At 39.1% G+C, this 27954-nt stretch overlaps 1 protein-coding gene across 2 annotated transcripts in view; it reads left to right on the plus strand.

Moving 5' to 3' along the window:
* Positions 1–27954, plus strand: part of LOC111575382 (ephrin type-A receptor 6-like) — a 179471-nt gene that overhangs the window by 67897 nt on the left and 83620 nt on the right. For both annotated transcript variants that reach the window (XM_035952894.2, XM_023280453.3), the window contains one exon: positions 27029–27184. In XM_035952894.2, the coding sequence (XP_035808787.1) occupies positions 27029–27184 (156 nt within the window). The remainder of the gene's footprint in view (positions 1–27028; positions 27185–27954) is intronic.

The raw sequence follows: 27954 nt of genomic DNA on the forward strand, positions 1-27954 counted from the left end.
CTCATACACCTGCCCTCAGCGCTGCATGTGTGCTTGATTACATGGATTAGAATACCTTTCTCCAGTGTATTAACAGCAACACGATCACATCATGGACAGTGATTAACATTATGTGGGTGTCAGGGCACCAGGAGACCCCACAGTGTCCGACCCTAAACCTCTCTGGCCAACTACCGTCTGCCTGCTGTCTAACACACACACACACTCGCACTGATCAGACACACACACACACACACACACACACACACACACACACACACACACACACACACACACCTCCACGCAGAATCAATGAAGAGGCCACTTACTGGCCACCTGGTTCTCTCTGTTGGTTTCTTTTTCTTTGTCTCCTTTCAATCAACTGAAGTTAGAAAGAAATGGCACTGTAAGTGAAAAATACCTGCAGCAGCTGGGGTTTCCAATGATGCAGAGGAGAAGATACGCACACGCACACACACACACACACACACACACACACACACACACACATATCGAGCTTTAAGTGACGGGGTGCAGAAATAATTGGGGTCCACTTCGTCTGTGTGGATATAAAAAGAAAAAAAATTGTTTGGTTAAGAGCATTTCATTAAAACTGCATTATCATCATCATTAATGCTAATCCTTATATTTACATCTTAAGTATTTATTGTTGTAGAACAGATTCAGAATTAGCACTGAGTTATGACAGAAAAAGGTTTGTGAGAAAGCCAGTGCACGATGGGACTGAAAATGGCTTCATACAATAAAGATACTATGTTTAAAGACAGACACATAAAAGCGATACAATATTGCTCCATCACATTCTCCTCTTACTCTATATATAGTAAGCAGTAACCAGACAGTTTTGATTTATTCAGTCTGTCTTCCTCTGATCAACATCAAAAAAAAAATAACTTGAAATGAAAAATGAAAGAAATAAGCTTCTTTCCAGAGAGGTTTGAGCCAGTTTACTTCATGGCTGGAAATATATATATTTGCAGTGACTCATTTGTATTGCTCAAAGACTTTTAAGTGAAAAATTGGCTCTTATTACCCTGATGACTTTTCTGTATATCCCACGCTCTTTCCCCTCCTGCTTCTTCTGTTTCTTTTTTTTTCTTCTTTTTTTTTACATGTTTGTGTTTCTGGGTTGTCATATTGAGAAGTTCATTGGTTCCGTACAGTAGCACATACTCCCACCCGAACCAAGCAGCAGATGGTATGATAATAATGTCACTTTCTTAAAGGTGTGATTTGTCATTTGGAACTAGACTAAAAAGCAAAGCACTACCAAGCAAAGACCTCATGCTTTTTCTAGATTTATGGACCTTTTTAAACCTTTCTTTTTGTTCTTTCCCTAAGTGAACAAAAGAAACCTCAGCCATGTTTCACTAGAAAAATTATGCAGCGCCTCCAACCTAAATTAATATGTTCTGATGCGCACCAGGTGGACTGGTGCATAGGAGAATGATGTATTTACAAAGGATAATAGCATGCTCCGTCACAACTAACTTTATCATGCTAAAAGAAAATAGTTTGAAATCTATGGCCAATATTTTTCCCTTTAATAAACCTACTACTGAGGAGTTCATTACTGTCTTTTGCAAAGCCTATGAGTTAATGAAATCAACCATATTTATTGCATGCTGTTGTAGCAAGAAAATACCTCGTAGAGCTGCAAGAACATTGTAGCTGGCAAGGCTCCATTTGGAAATACTGCTTATCAGCAAGAGACATAAAAAACCTAAAAGCACTGTTAATGTGGGACTGCATTTATTTTAGCTGGAAGCGGTTATATGTGTTGATGTATTTAGTGATTGTCTAATAATAGGAAGTTGCATAACCCACCCAGATGAATTGAAGCATGTCACAAATCACGAAACTTTTACAAACATTTCAAGTCATAGATAGAAGAGTCAGAGTTTAATGTGTTTGTGCCCACATGTTGAGATACAGACTAGAAGCTAGAAAGGTTACTGACGTAAAGAGAACAAAATACACAGAATGTAATTTTGTACATGGGAATGTGAGTGTTGCTTTGCATTTTTAAGCATTCAGTTTATTTCTTTTGGTGTGTCTGTATGCCCAGTTGTTAGAGCCTTGCCACATGACCTTTTGGTTCATTGCACTGTTTAACAGCATTGTTGCGCAGTTCAAAGCAACAGAAAGAGAGAGAGAAAGAGAGATTTATTGGCACTTCACGTTTGTGATTTTTATGCGGACAGTTTCCTCACATCTTCAGGTTGCTCTGCAGGGAGGAGAAAAAGCTTTTCTGTCGTTGGCGTAAAAAAAGACAGGAGGGAGCACAGGTCGGTTGCCTCTCTGTGGGTTGCCCACAAGCATGTTGCTACAGAATGCAGGAGGGGGAAACCTCAGCCTGGTCAAGGAATCCAGCAGGAGAGAGAAGAAGACAGAGTGAAGGGAAAAGAGCAATGGCTGCAGTTGATTTATTTGAAGGGTTTTTACACCACTGTTTGAAATGGCTTGCAGCTGTTTGGGTGCTTGAGAGGGTCAACAACTGGAGAACAGGTGGTCATCAGGTGTTTGCATCACACCCAGAACAGCTAATGTCAGTAACAGGTCCTCAGATGAAGTTTTATCATTTTTAGGGATGTCTCAACCCTGATTTTAAGAATCTACAACTGATCTGTATTGACATATGCCTATGCGCCAGTCTTTGTTTGCTTCTGTTGTTACACAGAAACTTGTAAAAGCTGCAAAATCAGCTGACAAATCTTCTGCTGGAATGTAAGAATACTGTCCTAGTTTATTCCAGCTTAATTAAACACGTTTTCATTGGCCTGAAGTCAGAAAGTCACACAGACGTCTTTGTCACAGTGCTTCTTGATGAGCTAAAGTTCCACAATACTTTCTGCTTGCCAACTAGGCAGTGCCTCTTCGGTTTGCTACAATATTAAACAGGTACTACAGCTAATCTACATTGCATGTGTGTATTATCTAGAAAAATTGTATTAGGTATGCCAAATACTCCATAAGAAATGACTTGGCTCAGAGCTTCATCAGATGAGCTGATATGTGCTTGACACCAAGTAAAGGAGATAGGACCTTTCAGTAACTCAAGTGGCTCTTGTGAAATCAAATATGAAATTGTATAGACCTGGATCTGCATTTCATTCCTCAACAGGTGACCTTCTAGAGCAGTTTATGGTTTTACAGTGCACTTTCACAATTTCAATTCCATATATTCTTTTTGTATAGTTGTGTAGTATAGCTTTTCCCCCATTTGCACTCATCTCCAACAAAATAGGACAGGAACATATTACAGCAGATATCTGGCGATCCAGAGCTGGACATGTTGAAGGCCGATCAGCCCACACACACACACACACACAGACACACACCACATGCACACAAAAACACATTCAGTGTTCTGATTTGTCTGTCTGATAGTGCTGTCAGTGAGACTGGATGTCAGATAGTCTGAATCTGTTACAGGATCGATTTGGCCGTGCAATTAGATGGCATCGGGAATTTCTCATTTCACTTTTCTCTCTGTAACACTCGTCTCTCTGGAGCTTTGAAGGGAGGATAAAGTGATATACTGTGATGGCTGGCAGAGGAATAAAGAAGAGGTAAGATTATGGGAGGAGGAGGAAGTGTGTGTGTGTGTGTGTAGCTGTGACAGATGTGAGAGGTATTTATGCTGTCTATAGAAGCAGGTAACGTAAGTGGCTGTAGATGGAATCATATTTATCCATGAGTATATGTATGTAAGAACTCATTTCCTTTGTAATGTGGCTGCTACCTGTCTTCCCCTTCAGAATGCTAATCCTGCTCCTGCGACTCATCTTATTATCATTTCTTTCTCACCATTTAGGGCCTGCTCTCTAATTGGCATTTCTCTTACACTTGCTTTTCAATTTGCATCATCATCATATAAATAAATTAAGTTGGCGACCGATCTTCTTGGGAAGAGGTGCCAACACTTTTGCTGATTTACATTACAGACATTTTTGTATGTGATGTGCAAATATGTGCATGTTTTGGTATATAAATGAAGACCTTCTTGCATGGTACCTTCCTAATGCAAATTCAGGTTGGTAGCAATCACCCAACCTCAAACGTGTTTGGTTGATACTGCTGGAATACTAAGTTGTACCCCAACTATTTTAAAGAGTTTTGTCAAGCATTGTGGCAGTGTTCAGGAAAGTTTTAGGTTGGGACATGAACAATGCCAATCCCTCTTAATGAGAATGGTGATTTTTAAATATTTTTAAACATCTAGGGAATTTTGCTGCAGTGTTGAAAATTGATTATTCTCTCCCCAAGTTTCACAGTTAGAAATGTACAAATGTTAAAACTGTGGAACTTAAATGATTTCATACATCTTTCAAATGCAAAATAGCAGAAACAGTAGATCAATTCACTGTCTAAAAACCACATTAAAACACTGTTTGCACACTGGTCATTACATTCACTTAATCAATGAAGTGAGGTGTACAGATATATCAGAGGAAACAAATTAAGAGCAAGAAATGTGCTCCACTAAAACCGTCATGATATGCGTAAAGCTGTCTGAAAGCTTAAATTTAAATTATGCAAGCCCTTGTAATATAAACTACATTCTGTAAGCCTAAAATCAGCATTGTCAATGAGATTAACTGAACTTGAATTTATTTGTATTTTTGGATGATAGTATATTTTTCATTAATCTTTGAAAGATCCCTTCAAGCACAGATTAACTCTACAACGGCTAATTATGGATAAAAGCATCTCTGCATACTACCACTAAAAAACGTAACTATCAGCATTGACAGTACAACTAGTTTTGCACCTACATACCAAGAAAATTACCAAGCCATCAGCAGCGTCAAGCTGAGTGGAAGATTCTTGTGATTTCCCCTAGTCACTACATATCCTTACCTAATGGCAGTGAGAGTTTTGCATCAGGACATCGCCTGGCAGGACGTAAGAGGCCAACGGAGAAATTTAATGAAGCTTCCTCTTCCGACTAATTAAAATCTTCCTCTCCCCCGCTCTGTCATTAAGCAATGTTTTAACAGGAAGACAGGAGAGGAGATAGCCTGGGAGTTTTTATTTTGCAACTCTGCTGTAGTACCAGGTGTCTCTGTGTGGGTGGTGCATATAGGGTATAGGTACAGTATGTACACTCCAACACTGTTTATGCTGCATGTTGCATGTTTTCTTGTAGGTTTTCCCACATTCTGTTTTGTTTGTACATTAAAACTAAGAGGATAATTCTAAAGACATACACACACAGAGATGCAGCCATAATGCTCCTCGAAACCAAAATAAAGTCTTACCCAATATTCATTCTTCTCCATGCCCTCTATGTGCCTGTGGATAGGCTAATGGGCTGCGGCATCATCCTCTGACACAGGCATTTTTCTAATATGTTTGAACTGCTGGAGGACTCCACTGGGGTTTAATTGCAAGGGAAATGAACAGATATGTACTTAATTAAATCCCTTTATTGAACCATGTTGTCGTATATTTGCATTTTGTTTAGAAGAGGAGCTATTCTGATAACTATGCAGTGATTTAAAGAAGAGCCACTCAGTTCTTTATCACACAACAGTCAGCCCCTCTTTCTTTTTTTTTTTTTCATTTTGCAGAGATGGTCTGGCTCAAGGGAGCTTTTTCACTCACTGAACTTGTTGGAGAGCTGCACATTCAACAACTTTTAAATGATTTCAATATGCTTATTTTGATATACTGTATGTCTGCTTTAGGGAGTACCCAGCCCTAGAGCCTTGTGACTGTATTAAACTTTATTATGCATAGGCTTTAAGCTGCATCGCAGCTGCATTATGGCAAATACATTGAAGTAAAAGGGAATAGAAAGCAGTGCTCTTCGGCAGAAAGCTTAAATATCATAGTAATAAAGCATTTTAAAATGGCAGAACCTCATATTTGACTCATATTTGACTCTTGAATCACATCATTTATACACAGCTCTTCAGTCAGTCTCTCTCAGTTCAACAACTGTATTGATAGGACAATTTAGTCGATGTTTTAACTAAATGCATACAAAAGCTGTATATTTATGATTGCCTAACAAGCAAATGCATGCACAATGTCATGTAACCATGATGACCTTTCTTGCAAAAGCCGTTTTTCATTTTATACCCTATATAGTTCTACATCTCATTTCTTCTGCTTTTCATTGTATTTTCTAGTCAGTTCTCATAATAATTTGTCTGCTGTACAACAGTGTGTACAATACACATCTTACATATCTTACATGTGTTTTGTACCATGCAGAAATACATTTAATATGTTACCATTAAGATGTTAGTTGGGTCTACAGCGCTGACCCAGAGACCACACGGCAGTATTCACTGTGCAAAGAAGGCATGTCAGGTCAAGAGTGCACCAAGAACATGCTTGTTATATTCTTCCATGTTCAGAGGATTGAGCACAATCAAATAATCTCAGGGTCAGACTGTCAATGCTAACTTCTAGTGTAACTTCCAGAGGAGTCTGAGGGAGAATATTTGATGCAAACGACCTGATCTGTGACACAGTGGCCATTGTGCGCTCTATTATTACCATGCCCCCACGCCACAAATGCATCATCCAATTACCTACCCTGTTCAAACTGTTTCCAAACATTGACTTCTTACTTGGTTCTGTGAAACAAAGAAACAGTACTTAATATTGAACATGTGCATCAGTGATTAGTGCAGTAATTTCAACAGACAGTGCTTTACTGAAGTAAAACACATGGCATGCATTGGATGAAACATGGCGCAAACTGTGGTAGTCGTACACACACTTCACTGTTGCTAGTTGACATTAACATGAAATCATCATTTTCATATATGTGGATTACAATCTGTTGTCCCCTGCAGCAATTATGCGCTCAGCAGAACTGTCTTTAGCCAAAGATGGACATTAGAGTATTCTACATGTAGGCCCTGCAATCAATCACTTAAAACTGTTTGACTACTGTGAAAGGAAATGGTTTTAGATCAGTGTTTTTCCACATTGTGTTGATCTTGTGTCAGACTCTGCCAGTGGGTTTGTGGCTAAGTTTATTTTAACATCATTTTGTGTACCTCTTTATGAAAAACATCTTCTTATTTCTGCTTATTATTATTGCACATTCTCTGAACCAGCTAACAAGACACTGATGCCAAATGAGCAGCAGTGTAACAGACCATTTGTAGTCAAATTTGACATTTATCCTTGGTCTGAAGGAAAAACAAGGAAATCTACCTAAAATTGAATTCACAACGTCTTCACGCGACGGCAATTTCTGTATGACAGACTGTGATAGGAAAGGCCCCTTGTGGTGGATCCATTTGTCCATTGGAAGCCACATTGCTCGGACCAACAGCGTCCAGCAGCGGCAGTGACAGCTTTAATTTGGTAGCCAGCGGTCAGCATGATTAGCGAACTGCAGGAGGCTTTTACAAAGTGGACCAACTGCCTTTGCCACCCACGGTGTGGGAGGAGAGCAGCACGGGACAAGCAATGAGAAGGCTTTTAAGGCATATATCGTCAGGCTATGAAGATCAGGTGCGGTGCTGCTCTTAACAAGTATATATTTTTTAAATCATTTTAGGTAAAACAGACAAAAGATTTCCTTTTAAGGCATGTTGACAGCACTTACATGTGTACATGCAGATGTACAAACATTGTACTGACTTTGTTCGACAAGATGTAAATATATGACACATCAAGTGCAAAATTAACAAGATTTTGTGCATATTTCTTTTTGAAAGATATTTTACATACACAAACACAAACACACACACACACACACACACACACACACATCATTCATGTCTTTATTTCATATGCAAGCAGAAGCCCAGCCACTGCTTCATTTTCCAGTTGGCAGGGAGTTGATGTGTTCAGATATGATTTATTGATCATGTTGAGCACATTAGTTTGCCCACTGTGTTCAGTTAAAAAGCAATAACGCATTTTACACCCTCTGTTCCATGCGAATGCAATAACACTAAACTAATTACGCAAACTGGGGACAGCAGTGTGATTTGTAAAAGCCCGAGCTGTGTGCCGAGTCTGAGCCAGCTTCAGTGAAATGCCGAGAATATTGGAACTAATACAGCAAGATGTGATTAATTCATACACACCTTATATCTTTCCATTCAGTGGTTTACATGGAAAATGAGCCATAGGGCAGAGACAGTAGTTGTGTTTACATGTGACGGCAACAAAGACCATGTCTCTTGTCTTGGTTAGTTTACACTTTACATCATGCTGCACATGTTCTGTTCTAATAGTCCTGGAAACATTCAAAATCAGTTGATCAGTGTAAGAATTTTGAGGATTGTCATCTTCGATAGCAACAGAGCTGGTTTATGTGAAACAATTTCTACGTCGGCTTTGTCATTCGCAAGAACATTAAGTTATTTTAATGGAACAAGAAGCCCAGCAATGTTTATGTTCCACTGACATATTCTTATTTGTAATTAGGTATCCATAGTAAAAACATTTTTGGTTTGGATGATTGGGTTGTGCCTTTTGAACACAAGTTTACACTACAGAAATAAGTTTGCTGTTCTTTCAGTCTTCTTAAGAGACGTTACAGCCAACATCGTATTATTCACTATAAGAGATTACATTTGTCCTTTTCTTATAATCGGCTGGTTTCACATACTTTATTGCATGTCTGTAAATCCCTGAATGGCCTTTTTCCACAATGTTAGGGAAGCTGAACAGCTATAAGCCAGCCAGACCTGCAGGTCATTAGTCTAGTCTTCTTCTTATCCTGGTTTTAAGTGCTGGTGAACTCTGCTGAAGCTGCTTTTAGCATTCATGCCTCTAGCTGCTGAGGCGTTCTTGCCTCCCAAGAATAAATATTACATCTTTGTAACTGAAATCCTTGTATTTGTGCTTATGGTCTACCTGCAGTAAAGAGATGAATGTCAAGGAAGCTATTTTGTAGCATTATTTTTCATTATGGTTTTATTTTTCATTTCCAGTGCAGGGAAGCAGGAAAGCAGCATCTCACCCAGGTTATGTAAAACTTTATGTCAGCAATGAAATTTACTTACAAAAGCCCCAAACCGAAGCAGTATTTTCCCTCAATCCTGCCTGCAAATAGAATCCAAATGCTGTCTGTTTCTGTGCACACACACAGATATACACAGATGCATTCATATCCATGCATATTTTGAAGGGGCTGCATTTTTTTGCCACTGCTATGTTTCATATGAGGGCAATCAGAATTAATTTCTCCTCATCATATGCTGTTATCGCTCTATAATAATAATAATAATAATAATATTAAAAAAACATATTAAATTCAAATGAAAAGAATAGCACAGGATTTGAGGAAATGTAGCATCCATCAGCTTTTTTTCCTTCTCTCCCATCAGTGGTAATTGATATTTGAGGCCTCGTTTTTGTGCCCCAGCCTCCTTTTCTTGAAATGAGCTTTTGGAGCGCAGAGAAAACAGCTGAGGCGGTGGAAATGGAATTGGTTGTGTGTCGGTGCATGAGAGAGTGAGATTATCCCAGCGTAATGTCAGCCTTATTAAGCACTATTACACTCCATAGATCAGGAATCAGGAATTTGAGGAATTTGAAAAGGATAGACTGCCGGTTCATCTGTGTGTGGGAGTGTGTGTATAGGCGTGTGTGCATTTGGGATTGTGTTCCCATTAATGAGAGCTTTTTATTAACATCAGGCATGATCCAGTGAATGTGGGCCACCTCGGACACTAATCAGTGTGTTTCATTATTATCATAATCATTACTGTCATTATTATTACTATTATAGGCAGCTGTAGGCACTGCATTTGATCTATAGTTTGCAATTTGTGGAAAAGGTAGGAGATCTGCCAGTACATTGCCCCTATGTTTACTCGATTTTGGTATCCAGCAAAATAATTCGCAAAAAGCAGGAAGATAGAGGCTGTGTAATTTACCATAAGGCTGACCATACTGGGATACATAACAGTTTCACTTTGATTTTGTAATTTATGTTTGGCAATGATCTCACTAGACACAAACAAGCTTTGGTGTGAAAGATGTTTTAGCTGTGTCGAGGTGTTGTGCGCCAGCACTACATGCCATCTCACTGCGCCACATCAAAGTATTTATAGGCATGCTTCTGCTGATATTTGAAGAGCTTGAGAGACAGACCAGCTGCTATTCTGCTTGTAGTGAATTGAGGGAGAGCACCGGATATTTATCAAGCAGAGATAAATGACAACTCATCCATAACTGGAGCCTTGGTTTTATTAAAGTTATAGAAAACTTGATTTAGAATCGCATCCCTTCCAGCTACCCTGTACGTAAGAATACGTGTGATTGTTGTGCAAAGCCTGTACAGCTTCAGAAAAGGGGTTGTAATAGTTCAGAACACCTCAGTTCAGATTCACCTGTCAGTTCCATGATTTTTCTTACAGAAGTCCATGTCATACGGGTGTTACAATTGGATGAACATAAAATCAATGACATACAACAGAGAATAGTGTTGTAGGTCGTTACAGAGACACACAAACATGGCACACAGTGGGAATGTAACATATGAGTCTCACAGCCATAAACTATATATTAGATCAAGGCAAGCCTGAGACACACAGAGCAGCAGTGCCGAACATTGATGGATGATCAACAATGTGAATATAAATACACATCTGCATAAATATTGTGTTGCGCACAAATACCATTTTTTGTCGTAATCTCAGGAAGATTTATAATGGAAAAAATCTGCTAAATATACATGTTTCACCTTTAGAAGTCTTCCATTGACTGACACTTCACAGAAGCTGAGGTCACCGATGTCAACATTAATTGGACTAATGACTGTCAATCACACATTAAAGGACACATACAAGGTGGAACTGTATGTCTCTGTGATGAAACGGAGGTAAACTGGTATAAAGACCTTCTCTAAACCAGAGAAAAAACAAGATTACAACAATTAGTTAAATATAGAAGCAATTTACAGAAATGCCTCAGAGCCCACGGCATTTCAGCATACGTAATTAGCACCTATAAAGCTACATTCAACGTTTTGAGCTTCCTGTGCCTTTAAATATTTGGTTTATCCTACAGTAGTTGCTGATGTTAAAATTCAAAAACATAATTCATTCCAGCCCTGCTCACCAAAAAGGAGACTAATCGCTTTGCATCAGCCCCTGAAGCTCAGCAGGAGCTCACTAAGTGGAAGGGAGCCTTGTTTATCTTTGCCAAAGTGTGTAGCACAACCATCAGCACTTATAGTCTCAGATGCCTCACCCTGCATCGTGTTGTTAGGTGAAAACTGAGCTCATGGGCCGTTGGTGAAACAAGGCAGTGCCAGCAAAAACAGCCAAAGTGTGTTACATTATATAGCAAGCAGCTGAGCCCGAAAACAAGTTTGATTCACAGCATTTGGCTCATAAAGCAGGGGAGAGAAGCTGTTATTGCTTTTTTTGTTGTTTGTTGGTTTATTAAACATTTTCCAGACAGAAAACAGAGAAAAGAAACACATAACACAAACTCGTGCATACTGACACATCATTGATTTTACATGCATTTTCCAGCACAAATCATTTTGGCATATACCCCAGCATACATTTAAAAGGATACATGCTACAATTTTGGCGCAGCAAATATGTTTTTAAACAAATACCATGTCGCCAAAGTCAGGTTTTTAACAATATAATGACAAAATGTTGCGAATAAACACATCAGCCATGGCTAAATGTTGACACTGAACATTTCTAGGAAATCTATTACTTATATTTGCAGCAAAAAAAAGCCTACAATCTAAAATATGCAGGAACATGGAAACCAGCCAGAGTATACTGGATTTCGAAAGCATTCAGCTGAAGCACTGTGTTCACCAAGAGTGCACACAGGCAGGTAGACCATCCAGTTATCTTCCATCCATTATCTATACACCGCTTAATCCTCACTAGGGTCGCGGGGGGGCTGGAGCCTATCTCAGCTGACTCGGGCGAAGGCAGGGGACACCCTAGACAGGTCGCCAGTCTGTCGCAGGGCCACATACAAAGACAAACAAGCACTCACACATTCACACCTACGGGCAATTTAGAATAATCAATTAACCTCAGCATATTTTTAGACTGTGGGAGGAAGCCGGAGTACCCGGAGAAAACCCACGCATGCACAGGGAGAACATGCAAACTCCATGCAGAAAGATCCCGGGAAAGCCGGGACGCGAACCAGGGACCTTCTCGCTGCAAGGCGAAAGTGCTAACCACTACTCCACTGTGCAGCCCTCCAGTTATCTTCTCCTGACCAAATGTAATGATTGGATGGGCTTTTCACTGGCCTGTAACTACCACAGATAATGTGTTTTGTATTGTTACTACTTGATTTTTTTGACTGCTGTCGAGGTGTAAAGAGACTTTAAAAGAATAGAGAAGAAATGCTTCTGAAATATGTTGCTCCATTTAAGGTTAGGGAAAGAGGTTGTGGTTAAAAATCCAGACAGTCAATAGGGCCTTGAAGCACAAGGATGGATAAGTTTACTTTTTTTTTTTGTAATGTGGGCAGTGGATGCACTTTGCACTATACAACTCCCCCCACCCACCACTTGTACAGAAGAAAAACACAGCACTTAATGTGAACTTTAACACTGAACACAATCCAGGCAACATCCATCACATATTCCACACACGCCCAGGTGTCAACACATTCACTCACCTGTCAAGTACACCCACACATACGTTTCTCACTATACCCATAATAGTTTATTTTGGGCAAAGCAGCAAAACTCATCTTTCTCTCTACAGGTCAGTAAGAAAACTTTCTGTCTCCATCAACACTTCAGCAACACACTCAGTTGCATACTACTAAAGTCACCCACACGTATTTTATCTTTGATTGCTTTTGTGGACAGCATATATGTTCTGTGAGTACAGTCAGGTGATTACTGTGGGACATTTTCTGCCTTTCGCTGAATCTGCGTACATGCTTTTTTCCATAGACTGGCACATAAGTAGCTGTAGCTTTTAAAGAACCTGTTCCACTTGTCAAATGTCACTTCATGAAACTGGATGTAATGTGTAATAGAAACTGAACTTATTTACCTTGAAAAAAGTAAAGCAACCGTCATAAGTTGAAAAATGTGTGTTTGCGTGCTCAGACAGTGTGCAGGGAGAGTGTTTCGTCAGATCATTAACAAGAGCAGGTTGTGCTCCAATTGTACTCAGTCTTCCATAATTACTGGCAAATTCTTCCTGCTACTCCCATGAAGGCACACTCCATGATCTCAGATGACGGCACTTGGAGCGTTCTCTGTCCTTTGCCAGACAAGTTCTCTGAAGTTAAACTACTCCTTAATCAGAAAGGCTTACAGAGTACAGTAAGCTGCCAACCTAAAAGTAAAGCAAGCGTGCAGCCCTCACCAGCTGAGGCAGTGTAGCTGGTTTTGTTTTCTTCTTTGTGTGTGTATCATTGTAGCAAAACGTGGTCCTGGAGACACCAACTGTAGCAGGAACTACCACAAAGCTGGTTCTGAGTATTTTGGCAGATGTTTATATGTCTCTCTGTGGACTTATTTTCTTAGTACGATATTGTCAGAGCTGTTCCAGAAACAGAAAATTTACAGGTGTGGAGCTGAGATTGAAATAATGGATGAATTTGAACACGGGTGTGGTCTAACCAATGACTACTGTGTGCTCATGTAAATGAAACGCATGTAGTCAGTTCTGTAAAAATATGACTAAATGCATGTCCTGCACACAAAACTTTATTGGCGTTTAATTGAGATCAAAATGGAGTTTAGTTCGAAGATGAGTGTGATCTGACTGGTGAGAACACATGACTATTGAGCACTCATGGGTGGAAATGTTGGGCAGCACAGTAGGTATGATTCCATTGCAAGGCGGTCTCTAGTTTTAAATTTATAAATGCTACCTTTTAGCCAGACCAAAAAAATTTAATAAAATAAGCCTTGTGCTGTACAGTAATGCAAACGTAAGTAGTTCTTTTCTGGAGTAAATCCTGACGGCAGTGATGTGTTTTATATTTTTATATTATTAAACACTTAAAAAGTTTCATTTTTTATATGCATTTACATTTGTATAATGTATTAGTCAAATTGCTTTTACAGTTCTATGTAGAAAATGTCATTTTGTTCTTCATAGTTCATGGTGGCTGTGATCAACCTAAATCAGCAAAATCATGCCGGTTAAAATGACTTTCTATCATGATCACTGTAGAAGAAACCACTTCAGCAATATAATCCACTTCATCGCTGTTCATCTGTATTCTCAGTAGATCAAGTATCCTTTCAGCATGCCAAAATGTGGTTGAATATAGTACCTCTGACTTTATTCTGTCAAATAAAATCTGACTCATGAGCAGGTCAGCACTGCAGTGCTTGTCCTCCTGCACTCTTCAAACACGCTGCATCCCAGCATGAGGATTTGCTAACTTGACCTGCTTTTGGCTCCTTCATTGATTCCTGTGCACGTCAGTTTCAAATAACACCACAAGGGATCTGAAAAAATTAACCGAGCAGCTTGCTATGAAATTAACTGAGGGCGTTTAAGTTCTCAACAGGAAGGCGTGACCTTTTTCACCTTCTGTCTTCACAACATATTGTTGACTTTGCCAAATGTTTCTCGTAGTCTTTTGGGCATGGTGCCATCATTTTTTTTCTAGCACCTTAACTGACAGTTTACACTAAAACCTGCTCTGTCATTTTAATACATCAGAGTTCTTACCATTAATAGCTGCTGCTCCTACTTATCATCTACCAAATCCAAGTCTTCTCACATGTCAGGATGCCAAAGAAGAAGCCTCCTCCAGAGATAACTGGTAAACTCGACACTCCAATCAAGCAAAACTGCATCGGCGTCTTTCTTCGCCCCTTCTGTTTTGGCATTCAAAGTGACACTTGCTCATATGAATTTTGGTAGAAGTTGCTTCTAAATCCTGTACATATAACACCTACGCACTCGCAGCGTGACAGCATGATTTTCTCACTTCTCGCTAACTACTCTGCATGTGTGGACGTCCTACAGCTGCTGACACATAACACTTTTTGTAGCAGCACCTGTTATCAGTTACAGTATCACACTGCCATCATCATTAGTTGCTTAACTTCTTTTGTTTTTCCGAACACCAAGAGCACTTTTGGATGGCTTTTGAAATGTTCTTCATAGTGTGTTCCCCCAGGGCTGCGTAGTGGGTTGGTGGTTTGCACTGTCCCCTCACAGATAGAAGATCCCCAGTTTGCGTCCCGGCCTGGGCCTGGGATCTTTCTTTGTCAGGTTTGCATGTTCTCCCTGTGCATGCGTGGGTTTCCTTGGGGTACTCCGGCTTCCTCCCGCAGTCCAAAAACATGCTGAGGTTAATTGGCGATTCTGAATTATCTGTAGGTGTGAATATAAGAGTGTTTGTTTGTCTATATATGTAGCCCTGTGATAGTACTGGTGATCTGTCCAGGGAATCACCTGCCTTCGCCTGAGTCAGCTGGGATAGACTCCAGCTCCCCCCACGACCCTAATGAGGATTAAGCGGTGTATCGATAATGGATGGATGTGTTCACCTAACTCTTTTAATTTTGTCGACAACAACTCTTTTACTCCTCAAAGGCTTTATCTTAAAGGAAAAAAACAGGTTTGCAAATCTGCCCTGTGTGGTGCATATGCTCATGTAAATATTTTTCTCCTGCATACACTTGATTTGATTGGATCCTGTGGCTATAAAATTAAGATTTAGAAAGGAAAACGAACGAGAATAGTAGAAGAAGAGAGAGAGAGAGAGTATCAACAAACGCATTTAAATTGACTGATCCATTTTAATTTCACTCCGGCTCCATTATGTTGTTGTTCATGTTACTAAGGGGCTGCCATGTCATTATCTCCCTCTTTTGTTTGTGCTGTTTTTGAGAAGACATTGCTGTTGTTCCACAAGAAGGCCTTTATGCTAATGCGACCTCTGCTAAAGACGATTTGCTGTCAATTTAACAGCGTGTTAAAGCCACAATCAGCATCAATCATGCGGAAGGAAAGCAGGGAGCGAGGGAAAAGTTTGGGGCTAAGTCACGCTAATCTTCGTAACACCTCATAATAAATTCATTAGGCTTCTATACGTACACACGTCGACACGCATTCTCTCTTCTTCAACAGGTATGTATCCCGGAGAGGTTTATAATTAAACTTAGTAACACTGAAGACAGCGGAGTGAATACGAGTGTGAGGCTAGCTATTTTGGAAGTATTGAATGGAGGTTTGGACTAGAATGGAGCTGCTTTTTTTAAATGCAGCATTAAATTCAAAGGCATCTGCCAAAAAATAAACAAAGGTACAAATGCAATCCTGGAAACCTCTCATAGTGATGTTATTCAAAAAAAACAAAAAATACTCACAGCCTGCTTTCCTGCACTGTCTGCTTTCAGTAAACAGACATTCACATAGTGGAACATAAGAATACTGCAGGTGTCTCTAGAGGAACCAGCTAAAATGAAAATAAGTTGATTATAATAGGAAAGTGCTGTTACAATGCTGTTGTGTTGTATATAGTCTGAATCACTGCTGTTTAGTCTTATATTCTGGGTATTTTTGGCATATGCAACTTGTCATAATTTATATTTGTTAGTGTGGTATTCACAATCTTATGTGACCTGTATTTACTAAATTGTCCATGTGCTTCTGTATTTCCTACTCAACACCAAAGTGATGCAACTCTGTCTCCCAAAAATTACATTTAAATGCAACTAAGCTGCACTTTCAATAGCATTTTTTTGGGGGAAACTTACTTTATGCTTAATTATGTTTCTTTGCGATGTATACCAAATACATCTCTAATCAGCATATCTTTATTTTTGTTTTTTTACTCTTGCTTTTTCCTACCAACCAATCATATATTAGATAGAGCAGGAGTCATTACCATGGTAGCGAGAAAATAGAGGAAAAGCTTCAAAAATGTCAAAAAGGGGACATATTTTAACCCAAACCACAATATTTTCCTAAACCTAACCATGTAGATGTAGCCTGACCTGAACCAAACAGCGAGTGGAAACCAAAAATAGAAAAGTGAAAATGTAAATTTCCGGTAGGTGAGTTGTGCCCTCCATCATCCCTTCCAACCTCCTTGCTTGGATTTTGTGCATTTTTCAAACTGGAAGACTTTGCTACTACATCACAGGTTCAAAAATAAATTTGTTTCAGAATATACTGACAGTTTTGTTGTATAGGAACATCATTTGTGGAGACAGGTTTGTGCACAGAATAACCAAATATCATCACCAGCCTTATACTTATGATACTTGTTGCCGCACTTGTTGCCGTGTTCGTGTCACATTTCACTGGTAAAGACTAGTAGAGCCATACCAGAGATTTACTGCTATGATTATGCATTAGTAAGTCAGTGCTGTCTTAGAGCCAGTCAGGCCATTGTCTCAGCAGTCCAGTGCAGGCTATAAAAACAAAGCTTTACTGTCCACCCCGAAGCCTCTTCCAGCCAACATTTTGTCTCTAAAGTAAGATTTAGAGAGAAACTCTGCTCTCGCTCAGAGTTAACGGATGTCTTCTGAGAGCTTTATTACTCTGTTAGTTCATTTGCCACAACACTCTTTCTGTGCAGCTATAAACATCGCTATAAAGGGAGCAGCGAGGCTGGCCTCTGTAAAGTTCATAAAAAGATCAGTGTCTCTGATAATGTCACTGATATATAAGAAATGGCTGCCCCTGAATGAGCCCATCCAGCTCTGTCTTTGGTGAAAGCTGCCTCTGACTGCCTTGACTTTTTTATGTTTTCATCTACAGCTCATTCTCAGGTTGTTAATTAGCTTTTTTCCCGTTTTCTCTGTGAGTTTCCGTCTAACCTTTATACCTCTTAAAAATATAAAAAATTCAGTTTAGAAAACATTTTACTTAGCTGGATGCTGGTAATGGGCAAATTCAAATTAATTAATACATTTTTAATATTACAGAAAATACTTTGATGAAAAGGCCAATTCTTCAAATGCGGTTTAAGTCATTCCTGCTACCATGCTGATATCAGGCTAAAATAATTCTCTTCATTCCCATCCAACTAATTTGGTTATTTGGAATTGGTTTGATGGCTGATGTGTTAACCCTGGATGTAGTTCTCATGCACTTGAACTTCAAATTCATGCAAACTGAATAGAGAACAGTATCTCTGTTTTTCATCAGTAGATTACCTGCTGTTTGTTGGGTTGTTAGTCCTAAAAATCACAGTAGCACAGACTGAATTTGGAGACAGTACACACAATGTGGACAAATATCTTGAATTTATGTGAATATTTCTACTTCTACTGGGTGGGAATATGAAAGTGAATAGATAAATGTGCCAGTGATTTGTAATCTCACATATCCAGACCTTTCTCTGCAGCACTGTGTCAGTTGTGGAGAATGGTCTGACTGCACCTTGTCATGATTCTGCTACAGTAAAAAAAACAACGTAGTTTTTTTTTGTTGTTATTTCTTTGAACTGTTTCAAGTCTTTTGGGTGATGCTAAGCCCAGGATGCAGTGATGGTGTCCCTACAAAATGGTGATGCAAGGATCTTGTTTTGATGGAAAATTTGCACACAGAGAGGTGTGCACTGTCATTCTAAAAGAATAAAGCAGGACTATCTTATTTCAAACTTACCATTTTCAGCTTGTAAATTGTTTTTTCCCATAGAAAATTGGATTTTTAAAACAGGATATTTGATGAAATACCAGACTTATACCCAAAGTTTACATCCAGTCAGTCGAACTAGGTGATTTGTAAGAATGAGAAACTCATAATGTGGGACTGATGGAAAGATCATTAGTGTCAGTGTATAGATTGTATTTCAATGAAACAACCCTGTCTCCCAAAATTTATGTTTCTACTGCATCCTCAGTTTTCAAAGGAACACATTTTCTCCTAGCTTACCCTTCTTTGTGAGGTATCATGAAAATGTTTTTATTCAACATATCTTTGCCTTTTATTTTATTGCTTTACTGTCACTTTTTTCAGCACCTAACCAAAGAGCAAGTAAAAATGAAATGTATGTCCAGAAGCAACAGACCCTCACAGTACATAAACATCAGTCTTCTCAGTCAAAGTCCTGTCAGACCAATACCTCCACTAAATCTGCTTTTTCTAACATTGTGGCTGTTTGAAAGTGGAAGCGTTTCCTGCTACATCATACTGTTACAGACTAGGAGAAAATATGTTTCTTTCAAAAAGTAATTGAGAATGCTGCTTAGTAGTAGAGGGACATAATTCTTAGGAGACAGAGTTGAATGAAAACATAGTCTGGAATACAAAGAGAATCTGGAGATGAAGGAACTCCGTCCGTCACCATGACGGTGGAAGTATTAAAGAAAAACAGTGTCCTTGTTATGGCTGAAATAGATTTTACCTCACACAATTATGTCAAACTTTGAAGTCCTTCTGAAGTGATTCAAAACCTCGATAAACTATCTAACATCTTTCAGTCTGTGTGTTGTCAATCGAACAAATAATTAGCTGTGTTTATCCTTGTTAAAATATTTCATTTTAATGACAAAGATGGCCTGCATTAAACAGTCCTATTACTTTCATTACCAGATCTTCAATAATGAATCTCCAGTCATTGCGTTATATAAAAGCTAGAATCAACACAATAAACCCTGATGCTAGAAAATAACAGTCATTAACTGAGAAAATCTATGCAATAGATTCAGTGTAAATAACTGTGGAAGGTACATAAAGAAACAAATCAAACAGAAGTAGTGAATGATGCTTTGTATTTGGAGAGAAGCTCAGTCTCTTTTCTTCATCACGAAATCAAGCTGTCCAAGTTAGCCTTCACTTCAGTCAAAGTAACACGCTGCTAAAGTGAGGAAGCACTGACAGCTACTTGGCTGAAAGCAAAAAGTGGGTAAAACGCCGAGTTCTAAACAGTGGCGAGGTCATCCAAATGTATCCACAATGGTGTGTGAAAGCCAGATGAAGGGGAAATTATGTAAAATTATTGTTTATTTTTTAAAAATCATTTCAAAATGAGGAAAACCTGTGTGCTTGATAAACACATAGTGAACTCATACATTAATACAAATGTTCAGCATGCTGTTCACATATCACAGAAAGAATATTACTCATGATACACAAAAAACACTGATGAAAAGTATATTACACAAAGCAGTAGACAAAATGTATGTACACATGTACATACGTAACACATTGAAATCATGAGAGTTAGTAAAGAGTAAGCCTTTGCTCAAGTGACTGGAGTGCAACAGCTGACAAACTGTAGATGATGATAGTGACTAAGGACTATAATGGTGATGACTGTGATTATCAACCAATACAGTAATGAAAGAAAGAAAGAAAGACTCACATGTTTTGAGTTATTAGACAGTTAAAAACATGCTCTTGCTCCTGCACCAAGAAGCGTGCTTCTCCTGGATCCCGAACTTCTCAACACTTGAGCAGAGGTGTGTTGGAGAGGCCCACTAATCCTCAAGTACAAATCAGAGATAGCACTCACTGCTTCAGCTAATGAAGAGAGTGGGGAAGTCTGATGAGTACGAGAGACAGACTGAAAGGGAGAAGAGACGAGGGCTTTTCATTTTGAGTGTTTGAGAGCGTTGCTGCTGATTACATGCAAAACTATTAAACGTGGGTTTCAGAGTACCACTGCTATTGCGTCTTTTTCTAAGAAGAAACCAAAGAAGAGGTGTGACTTTTCATCATCTGTAGTGTTAGTAAGTAATGCATACTGCAATCCAACTAGAAGCAGAATGTGAGAACACAAAGCAGCCCAACCACAGACAGTATATCTCACTTCTGTTCATGGTACTGTGTCATCTTAATGTATCACATTGTTACCGGCAGTTGTTTTTGTTTTGTTTGGAAGTGAACACGAATATCATGTTGCATGAGAATAGGGTTGTAATTTACTCCTGGTGGAGTAGAATATTATTCTAAACTGAGAAGGAAAAGGAGGCTAGAAACTGCTCCACCACTAATATCATAGATATGGACAAAATGCATACTGTCAGCACAGAGAAAAAAACAATAAGGCTTTTATTTTTATTGTTTTTCGGTTTTCACAGAAAGGACACTGATATTTGTGTGCAATGAAACTGAAATCGAGCACGTCTTCCATTTTTTTCTCCCCATATGCAATAAGTTTCAGGCTGCATCTCGCTTATAACGCCACCATCTCTGCAATGATCTCTCATCCTTTGCATCGCCTCTTCACCACACTGCCTTTGATTTCAAGAGCTGAACTATTCTGCAACATTTGTTGATGTGGTTCTGCAAGTAAATGCTGCAGAATTGTGCTCCTCTTGGAATTGTTCTTCTTCGCTGACCACCAGGAGTGGAACCCGGCATCATCGGCTACTCACCGCAAAGACTCAAAGAGTGACATTTACACACCTGCATACAGATATGTTGAAGAAGAAGCTTATGCTAAGAAATGTGTTATGCTGAACTGTTGGACACAGATAAGTATTATTTTAGATTATCTTTAGGTGATAAAATGGAATTTTAGACTCTGATAGGACGCTAAAACTGTAACATCTCAAAATCAGACTAGTTTAGATGAGCACTGTTTTCACCACAAGACTTAGATCTGGAAAATATAGAGTCTGACCTAATAATGAGAATTGTTGCCTCTTAAAACTACCAAACATGATCATTAAAGGATGCAATGGCTGCAAATCGAAGCATGATTTTAATAGTTTTTGCATAAACACTATTCATGCCATGTTTTTTTCTGTTTTAAAATGAATTATAAAGACTAGTGAGTGTCTAGCCAGTAATTACATGTCTAGTGTGAAGCAGGAAGGTTTCGTGCTCGTGCTTGATTCGAGGAAAAACCGGTATTATACAACTAATCACATGCAGTTCTATATCTTGCATTGAAAGTTCTCTTTTTTTAAAATCAGTTTTTACATTCACTGCAAAATTGCACAGCATTTTAACATGGCTACTATGGTATAGTGTCAAGAAAAGTGTCTGGTTGTGGCAAGTGAATTCTATGCAGGATATGGTTTTGGTCTCACACAACTCAAATACTTAACAGTAAGGGAAGATTGTTTCGGTTGTTAAAACTACCATGTACCACTCCAACCTCCATATCAGTTTATTCTGTCTGAGTACATATAAGGCACACTGATGTCCATTAGAGCTTTGAATGCTGATATTGGACACATGCAGAGCTGCCCACTGTGGTGTAATCCATAGAATTGCTGGGAAACACTTGAGGCATGCTTCAAACACCTCAAAAACAACTGAAAACACACTATGAATGTCCTACTACTTTTCACAAAAGGCCAACTACAAAGCAAGTATGACTATCTGATCAATCCAACAAGCAAGTTGAGCAGAAGTTTTAGCAACATAGACAGTACAGAGGCAGACAGACAGGCTAAGACAGACAGACAGGTCTACTCCCAATACATAATCTGCCTGCCAGTTGCTCTGGTGCAGTTCAGGTCCAGTGAGTGCGAAGTGGAAGGCCTCACCAGCCAATCTGCTGCCTCTGTGTCTCAGGGCCCAGTCCGGGACTCTGAGCCCTGGGCATGAAGATGTTGTGGATGACTTCCAGATCTCATTAACCTTGGACTGAAGGTCTAGAATTAGATCAGAGACCCAAAGGCCAGTGGGTCAGGATACTGTTCTCTCATCCCCTGCTCAGCTCTAGGTTACGTGTTTCACAGGTGCATCCCGACACATGGATACTGTCAGGTGGATAGGACACATTTAGATTCAAGAGTTTTGGTTTAACAGATGTTTAAAAGCCCATATCTACACTGTAATGCAGACGACTTGCTTATGTCTTATATATGTTGACAGAAATTCTTTACGCATTTTGTATTTGGGGGTAAGATCAGCTCTCAATGTGATTGACAGAGAGTATGACAAATGTAAGAAAAAAGTAAAGAGATGGCTGCTAAAGTAAGGAAATATTACAGTAATAGTGTCTGTAGTTACAGATTTTGCATTTGGGTGACACTTTTTTAATGAACTTACTTTTGTCACTTATGACTCACTGTACGCGATGCCTGCTGAGTTGATATTTCTCACTCAACAGCTCTTTGCTTCCACACATTCACTTTAAAAGTCTCATCCTGGGCTAACATCATCCCTCTGTCTGTAAAATATGCGACATATATCAGTGCTATAAGTTCTTTGAATCTTAGTATCGTCGTACCACACTTTGAGACAGGAGCTCTCTTTTTATCGTGGTTACATAATGCAGCATAATGATCATAACATTTAAGAACTTTTCTGTTTTTAATGAGCTGAGAACATATAGACAACTATATCTAATATATCGATGTCTATGATTATAAACATACATAACCCACCACTCTTTCTGTACTGTGAAGGTTCTTCATTTTCACTGTTTATTTTTGCCTTATGCATCTAGCATGTAAGTTTGTGCATTCAATTTAGGCAGATGCTTCGCAGAAAATAATGCACTAACTAATTCATTTTTTGCAGTGTGAAACTGTGAAATTTCTATGACCTTTTGGCTGATGAAACTGTTGCAAAAGGGATTCATTGTAGTAACACACATACTCGGTTTTGCCCCGCTGCCTCCTTCCACTGTGCTATTTTGCTTTGGCTCTCACGCTCAGTAGTCAGCGGAACATTGGCAGTCTAATGTGCAAACTCTCAGTCTTTTTCATCTGTATGGATCACAAATCATATTCATAGGGGAAATAATAGAGTCTTACTGTGAATAACATCCTCAACATTACAGATGTGTGAATGCTCTTATGTTTGTTTATAAGGTGAAACTTCTTGTCCTTGATGGATCAATAGTGATATTTGATTTGCAGCCTGTGACTTTGCTTTTTCCAGTCAAAATCTCCAGGCTTCATTCACGTTTGACAGGCTGTCTGCTTGAGTTCAGCGTGCTGTTTGTCACTGCTGTCGCCATGTCCACTGCGCGTGTGTGTATGTGCGCATAGCAGCATGTGTGTGTCAACCTTCTTGCCACTGTGTCTATCCATCCGCGGGTGACGCATGGTCAACCATTGTACAGCACCACTGTGGCCTTGGAACAGAGTCTGGCCAGACAGATTGCAGCAGGTTCGAAAAGGAACATCCCCTCAGTTCAGCAAAGGTCGGACAGAAGCATCATTAGGTTGACAGAGTCTGAAACAGGGTCTAGTGGGGTGGGGGAGTTGACTGACGGTTTTTGACTCAAGGACAAGTCGGTATCAGAGGTTAATGACGGCAGCCTTGGTACGCCGTAGGGGGATGCCACTTATCATACTGATACAGGTCGCTTCTGTGTGTATGTGTGTTTGTGTGCTTCATGCATGGGCATCTGTAAACATTTAGCAGAGTTTTTGACGGCAAATGGGCTGGAAGTTAACACTTTTTACTCAAATTGGTTGTCTAGTCAAACAAACGAAGAGAGTGAATTTAGAAAGACACTTTCGTGACACTGTAGACCTGATGTAGAGATGACCATTTACAACTGAACAAACAATGCTCATACTGATTAACAGCACTATAAAACTTCATGTCAGCCCGTGCATAGTGTGTGTGTGTGTGTGTCCCTGTGTGTGTTAACCTCTTTGTCTCAGACCTAATTGTCCCCATTTGATCAGCGCACTCCTGGTTTCGGGCATTTCCTTGTCCTCCCTATAGCTCCATTTATCACAGGCAGCAATAGAGACACACAAAGGCACTCGGTGCTTCAAGGTGAATCCCTTCAAATGGCTCAGCTTGTGTTACCTTGTTAAATCGATGTGCTTGGTGACAACCAGGAGCAATGAAATCTCACCAGGCAGGAGACTTTTGCATGTGTCTGTGGCATGGAAATTCAACTTTGGAGTTTGAAAAAGGAGATGCCATTAAAAGGCAGCTGCAGTCAGTCTCTAACGCTCAGACTCATAAGCTTGTTGTCTATGTTCTTCTGTATTTCTTCATTTTTCTTCTCATTTTTTTAAAACGGAAGTAAAGTAAGTTTATTGTCTGATGCTTATGGCAAAAATAGTTTTGATTCCATACATCATCAATCAAACCCACATTAGAGTCTCGTCCTTCAAATTACTTAAGAAAAAATGCTTTAGGAAAAGAAATTTCAGTGCTTTCTTTTCTATCTTCTTTAGCCCATAGAGGGAGATCTGTTTTCTATTCCCTATGTGAATTTTAACACAATAACTTTGTGTGAATGTAGAACTAATTGCAAAACACTTGATCACACACTTTCATGAACAGAGCTTCTGGACTGAGAACAGCAGTTAGTGCTGAATTAGAACTTGACTCATTTTGACAACACGTTTCTAGCACAAAACTAAGTTGTTTAAATAACTACACCAATCAGCCACAACACTAAAACCCCAACCTAATATGGTGTAGGTCCCCCTAGTGCTGCCACAACAGTTCTGTTTGGGTCAAGGACATAGGACCTCTGGGGGTGTCCTGTGGTGTCTTGGATGTTGACAGTGCACCTTTTGGGTCCTGTAGGTTGTGGGATGGTTCTTCTGTGGATTGTTCTTGTTTTGGCACAACCCTTGGATGCTCTGTTACATTGAGATCTGGGGGCTGTGGCAACGCCTTGTGCTCTTTGTCATGTTCTTTGAGCTGTTTTGTAAGTAGTTTTAGTATTGTGACGTGTCATTTTAGATGTGCATCTATATGAATGTCACGCTTCCCAGCAGAACACTGCATTTTAACAAGATGATTGATGTTATCAGCTTCATCTGCCCGTGCTTTTATTGTAGGTGATTAGTGTATGTCTGTTAGGAAAAGGTGCAGAAAGTTACAGCTTGAAGTAATTACTGCACGGCAACATTTTCAGGTGTCCGTCTCATACATCTGATGTAACAGATGCACTCCTATTTAAAAAAATAATCACCTGTCTATACTTGAGGCCTAACAGCTCATCTTTGACTCACACAAAAAGCAAGCCAAAGCTTATGTTTATACTTCAGAACTGATTTCCAGCATTTTAAGTGCATAACTATGATAATTGCATAACTGGGCTCTGAGTGCTTCCAAAACACAGATGAACTACAGCTCAGTGTGCTTGAACACATGCAGAATGATGCAGATACAGACTGAATCTGCTGCTGCTGCTGTTTTTCTAACCTGCTGCTCACTTGTTAGACATATTCTAAACCTGATGAGTAAAAAGCATTCAAATAAATTCTTGTAATTGCCTCTATCTTCATATATTAAAAGTAAAACAAATTAAATACATATATACTACCTTTCAAAAGTTTGGGGTCACCCAGGCAATTTCATGTTTTCTATGAAAACTCACACTTTTATTCATGTGTTAACATAATTGCACAAGGGTTTTCTAATCATCAATTAGCCTTTCAACACCATTAGCTAACACAATGTAGCATTAGAACACAGGAGTGATGGTTGCTGGAAATGTTCCTCTGTACCCCTATGGAGATATTCCATTAAAAATCAGCCATTTCCAGCTAGAATAGCCACTTACCACATTAAAAATGTCCAGACTGTATTTTTGATTCATTTACTGTTATCTTCATTGAAAAAAAAAATAATTTCTTTCAGAAATAAGGACATTTCTAACTGACCCCAAACTTGTGAACGGTATTGTATGTATATTGTCTGTTTACTGACCGTGTTTAATGATATTCTCAATAGATATCTTCCTCAGCCGCCATTTTAAATTGTCCTAGTAGGGAAAGCATTATTGTTACTTAAAACATTAATAATGGATTCAATCTCTTCAGTTGTCCCAATAAGCCATGACAGTGTGACAGTGAATCTCCGTGAACAATAAGTCAAAATATGTGCAAATTTTTGCATTACATTTGCTTTAACTCCAGTTGAGAAAATTATTTTTAAAATAATTACAATGACTCAGTGTGTCTTCGTTTGTCCTTTAAGCTCATTTGTTTTCATGTAAGAACAACAGTCTACTTTTTAAATACTTTGAATAAACATGTCCCGAACTCAAAGCAGATATTCTCATTATCTTGGTGATCCTCGGTGCAATGGTTTTCATGTTTAAGAAGACACCCTGATCTTCATGAATTTAAATATTTCTGAAGGATGCCAGCATACAGTGTATGAACCTTTGGAGGATCTTTCTGTGTGAAATAATGTATGGAGATACATATCATATTTTCACCTGAAAATACATTTTGCAGTTACAGCCTGTCTTGTTGTCTGTCTGTCACCTTCAGCATGCCACCCAGGCTTCTACAAGGCGTACGCTGGAAACATCAAGTGTTCAAAGTGCCCGCCGCATAGTTTCAGCTATGGAGAGGGTGCTGCTATCTGCCGCTGTGAGAAAGGCTTCTTCAGGGCTGAGAAAGATCCTCCAACTATGGCTTGTACACGTAAGTATCTCAGAAAACCTGGCACCATAGAGTCGGATAAACCAAACATTCGTTAGCTTCAGTGACAGCTGGTCTGTGATCCAAGTGTTTGTGAGGGTGAAACAGAAAACAGAATTATGCAGTGCATCTCAGTAGATTTGTATTTATATAAGAAGCATTATATTAATAAACATGAGCTCACAAAATCAACAGATTTTACCCAAATAAACATGTAAAAAAAAAAATGGGTGCAATGAAAATACTCCTAAACACTGAAAACAAGCTCAACACAAGCAATAACAACCTGGAAAAGGGCATTTTTTATCACCACCACTGTTACTTATTAGACACAATAACCACATATAGTTACAACTCTGTATTAGTCATTGTTTTGATGTGTTTAAAGCCATGCCAGCATTTTAAACTTCACTGTCATTATTAGGGAGACAGAAATAGTGATTTTCTATTCTGAGCCGTTTAAACTTTAATTAATTCATTGTAAATTCCCATTAAATATTTATATACTTGTGTATGCCCGACAGTCTGGGTAAGTTATTACTTTCTCCACGGAGCCGGTGGATTACGCCAGTGTTCTCTCAGACTTTGCTGTGGTCGTAAATCCAGTCTCGTCTCCAGGACTTATCTGGTGTGAAACTGAACATTAGAGAGTCTCTGGATGAATTACATGGCTTTTGTTCAGCTGCCTCGTCTTCATAGATGATTCACTGACTGTCATTACGACTTCATATTTGCATTAAATTACAGTTTAACCGGACTAATTCTCCTTTAAT

This window comes from Amphiprion ocellaris, chromosome 11, assembly GCF_022539595.1.
Source record: "Amphiprion ocellaris isolate individual 3 ecotype Okinawa chromosome 11, ASM2253959v1, whole genome shotgun sequence".
Lineage (NCBI taxonomy): Eukaryota > Metazoa > Chordata > Actinopteri > Pomacentridae > Amphiprion > Amphiprion ocellaris.